Source organism: Ciona intestinalis, unplaced genomic scaffold (genome assembly GCF_000224145.3).
Source record: "Ciona intestinalis unplaced genomic scaffold, KH HT000415.1, whole genome shotgun sequence".
Lineage (NCBI taxonomy): Eukaryota > Metazoa > Chordata > Ascidiacea > Phlebobranchia > Cionidae > Ciona > Ciona intestinalis.
The window spans coordinates 624-8,662 of record NW_004190736.1 but is presented as its reverse complement, the minus strand read 5'-3'; the positions used below and the strand labels follow the sequence as shown (position 1 = coordinate 8,662).

At 38.6% G+C, this 8,039-nt stretch overlaps 1 protein-coding gene across 1 annotated transcript; it reads right to left on the bottom strand.

Annotated features, from left to right (window-relative positions):
• Positions 1-216: 216 nt before the first annotated feature.
• LOC100181631 (tryptophan 2,3-dioxygenase-like) lies at positions 217-7,424 on the bottom strand. The gene is made up of 11 exons (XM_002119960.5): positions 7,307-7,424; positions 6,842-6,953; positions 6,170-6,263; positions 5,238-5,371; positions 4,971-5,032; positions 4,275-4,350; positions 2,797-3,015; positions 2,386-2,529; positions 1,920-2,025; positions 1,164-1,254; positions 217-938 (listed from the first exon to the last, which is right to left on the bottom strand). The coding sequence occupies exons 1-11, from the start codon at positions 7,342-7,344 to the stop codon at positions 656-658; spliced, it is 1,359 nt and encodes a 452-aa protein (XP_002119996.1). The 5' UTR covers positions 7,345-7,424; the 3' UTR covers positions 217-655.
• Between the last annotated feature and the right edge of the window lie 615 nt (positions 7,425-8,039).

The window sequence follows — 8,039 nt, the reverse complement described above, 5'->3', positions numbered from 1 at the left end:
CAGTTAGTTAGACTTAGACTCACAATCCTTCAAAATAGTTTTGTCGCATTGGTTGTTATGTTTACAATGCACAGAATGTACATTTGTAATGTTAATGGGCAAACTTTGGCCTAATTCCTAATCCCAGGTTCCATGGCATGTAGGTCTGTAGGGCTTTACCCGTATAGAATAGCACTTTCAATTCTATAACCTGTTCCTGTTATTATTTCTAGTATAAACAATCCATTTAAAATACCCTTGTATTGCACAGATATACCTCATGTACTTGAAACACCATAATCAGTTTGTATGATTGCAAAGCAACACAGTATATCATCAAACTAACTCATTGTTCAGTCAGTAAACAACACCCACATCAAGCACAACAAACTTACATAAATTTACTCTGGCAGTTAAAAGGTTGTGGCAATGACCATGTACATTATATTTTAACCAGCGGTTCTGGGTTTGTTTCTTAAACTTTAATGCTAAAGGCACAGGCCCAACAAAGTTGTATATTTATGTGTGAAAAATAATAACCCAACATTTTTAAATTTATCAGTTGTTTATGTGTTATAAAAAATGGTTATGAACCACTGGTTAAAATAGATCCACTAAAGTATATTCAGTTGCCCACTTTGCGCATAAGCACTCCCATACCCTCACACAACCACATTCACACCATACTCTCTGGTTTCCCTGACTTTCTATAAGACTCCAATTTTTCGTCAATACTTCCATGAGAACTGAAGGAAATCCTTCTCATGGTTTTGCACAAGCTTGATGCCAATCCTGAATCTGTTTCTTGGTCTTCAGCTACTCTCCTCATAACCTCCGGAGCATAGATATCTTGGATGGAGAGAGAGCGTCTTGTCTTCTGGTTCAAAGGAGGGATTCTGTCTCTTGGAACGAGAAAGGATGAAAGGTTCATCAAATCCAAGAAGATTTTGTATCTGTCACTAAAAAGAGAGAAAATTAGTGATCATTGATTTATTCAGCCTCAATGGCGGGGCAACAGCTTTCATTATAACACAGGTGTTCTGTTTCATACACCTCGTGGCAGCTTACGAGTTACCAGTATGTAACTTTGTGGGTGAATAATTTTTAGGGACTTTTTTAGGTGCGGCTGACATTTTGGATAACCCATTAGTGACCAGTCCTAATCATACCAATACAACTCCAACCTGCAAGTTGATCTCAGATATAGATAACCAGATGAACCTCCAGTTCCAAACTTTCTTCCAATCATTCTCTGCACCATGCAAGTTTGGCTGTCTGTTAATTCATCAGTGAGGTTATGAATCGGGAGTATTACATGGTTGCAACTTCCATGTCTACAAATGAGTTGCCGAAGCTATTGCAGTGTGTGAATAAGCAGACATGACTTTTGGTTGGTTTGGTCATTTATATCCTCGTGGGTGGGAACTTGAATGACTTATCCATGGTTGCCACTCCCATGCCCACAAATAAGTTGCTGAAGCTATTGCAGTGTGTGAATAAGCAGACATGACTTTTGGTTGGTTTGGTCATTTATATTCTCATGGGTGGGAACTTGAGTGACTTATCCATGGTTGCCACTCCCATGCCCAAAATAAGTTGCTGAAGCTATTGCAGTGTGTGAATAAGCAGACATGACTTTTGGTTGGTTTGGTCATTTATATTCTCATGGGTGGGAACTTGAGTGACTTATCCATGGTTGCCACTCCCATGCCCAAAGTCGAGTTGCCGAAGCTATTGCAGTGTGTGAATAAGCAGACATGACTTTTGGTTGGTTTGGTCATTTATATTCTCATGGGTGGGAACTTGAGTGACTTATCTATGGTTTCCACTCCCAGGCCCACAGTCGAGTTGCTGAAGCTATTGCAGTGTCACAAACATTACATGGAAAACCATATTAAAATAGTTGGTTTTATTAGTACATAATAACTTGGTATATTTACATCTAAACTTTGTGAGATGGGAGTCGATATTCATTAGTACTTGCAGCAGCTGAAACGGGAGATGGAAACGTGGCTCGTCTCTGTACAAGTAGATCATGAGTGCGCCCTGTTAACGTATGTTGTTGTTACTTCATACCACAAGGTTACATGAACTTGTAAGCGGGCACGAGGTGCATGAGAACAGAACACCCGTGTTATAACGACTGTCATTGCCCCGCCACAGCGGTTAGATAGACTATATTTACTTTAAACTAAGGTAGTAGCTTTGGTAATGTAATGTGTATTAGCATGACTTTGTCCTAAAGATATTAATTTGTAAAAGGCAATGTTAGGACCGAGATTCATGCGTGTAGTAACGCAGCAATTACTGCGTTACGTTACTTGTAGTTGTAGTGAAAGATTTCAAACTGACATAAACCGAATTTCGTGGTATTTAAATAATTACGACATTTCCGCTTTATTTTACCTGCAGTGCTTTATGGGAAAATCTTCGGTCGCCCCTAGCAACCAATTCGTCGTGTTTATTTTTGTCGAAAATCGAATTAAATGTTTCGACCCCTCTTGAATGTTCAAGCTGGTGTTCTTGCTTTTCTTCTTCGTCTTCTATCTCCTACAACGTCAGAAATACGTGTTTCTATGAATATTTTTATCTGGACTAAAAGGGCTTACCGCAGCGCATAAGTTGCCATTCATTTACGTTTAACTTCCGGTTTAAATTTCAACTAGCAAACGAATCTGGATAACTGAACTAGCGAAATCGGCCAAAGCCGTATATTGGCTCTTTATCATATAAAACACCCGGGTCAAAACGCCGTCGTCGTGTAAATCTTATCCCTAATATTTCCCCCATGCAAATTTCCAATACAAACAAACGTACTTCTCCAAACGCCTCGAACTCGCCATGCATTGCTTGTACACTACATCTGAATTTGTTAAAGAAATCAAAACCATTTCCCTCCAAGCCGGGCGTTCGTTCCAACCAAGCGTTAACCAAAGAAAATAGACTTTCTTGCCCAAGCGCCGTTTTTAAAGTTTCTTTCTCGTGGCCAAAGAAAACTTCCAAATAATGTTGCTTGTTGTACTGCACTCTCAGGTCCTGCACAGAATTAAAATAATAAAAATTTCTCGCCTTAAGGATCTTAAAGATTATTTCGTTATAAAGAATACTGTGGGGATGGGACACCTTAAAAAAAGATGGGACACCTTTAGTACCTAATATCCAAATATCCTTATCGTATTCTAAACAATTAACAACGGTCTATGGATGTCGTGAGGTTACGGTTTTATAATTCTTTGAATGTTCTTTGTTTACTAGCAAATAGAACGAAAAGGTGTCGCATCTTTCCCAAACCTACATAATTAGAATCCTACTTAAGGTAGCTGTAAACAGTATCCGGAATTCGTTCGTTCGTCTGTTTTGTCCGGATTTCGCTGCCGCATGCGGAACTCGGTAATGGGTTTGCATACGACTTCGCAGGCGAATTCGCATGCCGGATACCATGTACAGCCATCTCAATATGTGATAATATGAAAATTCTAACACGCAGTTTTGGTTTCATGCACCCCATCGGATTTCTCATAAAATCTACAATTAAATGTTGGGTTAACAGTCCAACTCTGGCCAAAATCGTAGGTTCCATGGCATACCTGGCTGAGGGACGTCGCCCATATAGAATAGAATGTGCATATACAATATTGGGGTAATGGGCCAACTCTGGTCTAAATCCCAGGTCCCATGGCATGCCTCGCTGAGGGACCTCTCTATGACCTCATTCATAGAATGTGTAGACCGTACACCGTATTTAGTGAGTCAATATATTTAACATGTTGTCTACAGACTAAACCAACAGCAGCAGTTACATTCACGTGATATGTGTGTTTATGGCCGCATAGTGCTCATTGTTTGTCATTACAACACGCCCCCAAAATCAACCAATAGCATCCCCTTGTTTTAAAACGTGTCAGAGTCTATTGTAACTTAACATTATAATTGGCTAATTCGATCTAGTATTCTAGTTAGAAAAAATGCGATGGTTTAATACCATATAGTAGGGTGGGGGGAGTTGGTACACCTTATCATTCTATTTTCTAGTCCAATTTGGTAGTAAACAAAGAACATTCAAAGTATAAACCCGGATTCTCACGACTCCCATATAAACCGTTTTAAATTGTTTAAAACAAGATCAGGATATTTGAATATTATGTGCTAAAGGTGTCTCGTCTCCCCCACCATACTATGCAACGTACCAGCTCGTTGGTTATTTTTTTTGCGTAAATGCACAAACTAAGCGCGTATCGTAAAAATATCGTAATCGCCACGTCACACTTCTTACACACGTCATCATGACGTCATACCTCTGGCATTCCTAGCTTTATTTCCATAAGCCGGAATTGTAAACTTTGGAAACCGGATCCGTTCATTAAGAATGGCCTGTAAAAGTTGCTTTTATTAAAAATGCTATCATTACTATATATATTAACACTTGCGTAATATATAGTTTGATATAAACGTATATATAACGTTAAATATCCGACATATGTGGTGTACACTGGACAGCCCACAAACAGTAGAATATTTGTAGACTTCCAGAAGCTCAATAAATGTTTGGAGTGTACTGTAACGGCGTTCCGGTGATTTTTAGACAATTTAAACCTAGATTGCAATAAATTGAATTGCTTTGCTATCTGAATTAACTTATAGTTGTTGAAGCTCTGGTTTTACAAATCCAGCCCTAGATTTAACAGAAATGAATATTATTTTTTTTATTTTGTAAAATTACTAAAAAATATTTGGGAAACACCCCACAAATGGAAGATCATTATTGTCGAGTTTAACCCAACATTGTGCGTTTTGTTGTCATCCTATTTCGTCGAACAAAAGTTGTTTTTGTTGTTAAATATTTGTAGACTGGACATGGAGTCCAGTTATATTTTTAATTTAGTTATCTGATTATTCAATGTGGTTGTATGCGGTATGCACTTAGCATCGAAATTCAAGCTCCCATGGCGTTCCTTGCCATAAGACCCCATATATAATGTTAGAATATTCACCTGAAATCGAGAAAATCTTGAGGCGTCATCGTCTCGAGGACCAAAAAGTGATCGCTCAGAATCTAAAACATATTATAAAAATGTTTATACAGTAGGGTGAGGGAAGATGGGACACCTTTTCATTCTTTTTCTCGTCTCATTTCGTAATTAAAACACAACATCCAGAAAAATAAAACCGTATCCTCACAAATCTTACAAACAATCAGGATAATTGGATATTCTGTGCTGAAGGTGTCACATCTTCTCCAACAGTAATATAGTAGCTACCTGTAGAATGTCTGACACTCTTGATATTCTTGAGATAACAAGCAACATGTTGCGTTCCTCCAAGTATGAATCAGCGAATATTTGTCGGATTGAATCAACTTCGTAAATAATTTGTTTGAACCATAATTCGATCGCTGTAATAAATGGAATATTTTATTCATACGCTGTGTGCATGCGTATGAGACACACATGGTGTGTTCATATACCTCATGCTCACTGTCGAGTTATAACATGGGTGTCTTTTTATACACCAGACACATATGGTGTATTCATACACCCCATGCTCACTGTCGAGTTATAACATGGGTGTCTTCTTATACACCACGCACACATGGTGTATTCATACACCTCATGCTCACTGTCGAGTTATAACATGGGTGTCTTCTTATACACCAGACACATATGGTGTATTCATACACCTCATGCTTACTGTCGAGTTATAACATGAGTGTCTTCTTATACACCAGACACACATGATGTATTCATACACCTCATGCTGACTGTCGAGTTATAACATGGGTGTCTTCTTATACACCAGACACACATGGTGTATTTATACACCTCATGCTGACTGTCGAGTTATAACATGGGTGTCTTCTTATACACCAGACACACATGGTGTATTTATACACCTCATGCTCACTGTCGAGTTATAACATGGGTGTCTTCTTATACACCAGACACACATGGTGTATTTATACACCTCATGCTCACTGTCGAGTTATAACATGGGTGTCTTCTTATACACCAGACACACATGGTGTATTCATACACCTCATGCTCACTGTCGGGTTATAACATGGGTGTCTTCTTATACACCAGACACACATGGTGTATTCATACACCTTATGTTCACTGTTGAATTATAACAAGCATACATGTATAGATTGACACCCATGTTATAACTTAATAAAACTAAACACTTATCTAACCTTGGTGTGTTACAATGAACAGATGTTCATCGTGGACAGGAATCTTCCCACCAGCAGAACTTTGTAAATACTGGGATGAGAGAAGACGTGGAAGCTGTGACGTTGAAAGGGTTTGTGTGTTAAAATATCAACAGTGAACATGAGGTGATACTATTGTAAAGGCAGCGACCATGTTGTGGGCCTTCGACTTTCACCAGTTATATAGAAAGGTGGGGGAAGATGGGACACCTTTTTATTTTATTTTTAAAGATTTCAAGCAATGATAAAATCGTATCCTCACGACTCTCATAGACCGTTGTTAATTGTTTAAAACACGATCCGGATATTTAAATGTTATGTGCTAAGGTAGATGGGGGTATTACATTAATACCTTCAGCGCATAACATCCATACTTTCTAATTATAGTAGGGTGGGGAGAAATGGACACCGTTAGCACATAATATCCAAACATCCTGATCGTGTTTTAAACGATTAACAACGGTCTATGGGAGTCGCGAAGATGCGGTTTTATAATTCTTAAATTTTTTTGTTTACTTTCAAATGGGACGAGAAAATAGAATGAAATAGTGTCCCATATTTCCCCACCCTACTATATGTTTTAACAATTGGTAACGCTCTTTAAGCCTAATTTAAAAGCACGTTTACATCAACTTTATTGTTCCATATACTCACTTGTAGGTAGGAGTTATACGTTAGCTGGCTGGGGGCGGTTATTTTGTTTTTGCCCTCCTGCGATGAAAGGTTGAAGTCGCCTTCGTCGAAAAGTACGGGCTCTGAATGCCGCCTGTGTTTAATAAGAGTTATATATAGGCCATGGTGTATTAAATGGACATTGCAATAACGCCTGTACTAATGTAATAAATAGGTAGCCCTATTAGTAATGGATCTACCATGGACTTACGTACACGCTGCAAACATGGTGTACTAGGCATACATGAAAATGTAACTTACTTTATCCTCGCGTGGCTGGGCAACGATAGTCGTTATAACACGGGTTTAACACCTCGTGCCAGCCCACAATGGTAGCAGCGACGAGCCTAGAACCTATTACCTATGGGTTACAGGCAGGCGCGCTAACCACTATGACTATGCCACCACGCCGGATGCTGTATACATTGTCGCCTCAATATTTGTTACCTTTTCGATTTCTTCCCAGATAGATAAGGACATGCCATTTTATATCAAACTTACAATTTAAAACCCAAAACTCTACACACCCTGAGATTAACAACACACTGTTATAAAAATATAGCCTACTTCAGATTTTCAGATAATTGGCTTTTGTCTGTTTAACTTTAACACTAATGTCACAAAGCATGCTAACTATATATAGCAAGTTGGGGGTAAGATGGTCCATTCTCCTACGGTACCCATCTTACCCCACAGTATGATCTTCCTAACTTGGCGTTCACAACTCAATACAAACTCTCTTATACACATTATGTCACAACCGCTGCTACTTCGCACGCACAGTTTATAATAAACCGTACCCGCACTGCTTGTCATAGCACTTATAAACGTGGAGTATCACACGATGTGCTGTGACGTAAAATATTTGGTGACGTCACTGATACTCACGAGGTTTACCAAAAGTAAAGACCGGAGGCGTCAGGGGCATGACATGCGGTGTCTGGGTTATATTTGAAACTTGTTATAATTGATACTTACATACGTCAGTACAAGTGAATTTTTTTGTTCTTTTTTTAAGTTGCGTATATATAGTAGGGTGGGGGAAGATGAGACATATTTTTATTTTATTTTCTTGTCCCATTTGGTAATAAACAAAGAATATGCAAAAAAAATATAAAAACCGTATCCACGCGACTTCCATAGACCGTTGTTAATTGTTCAAAACACGATCAGGATATTT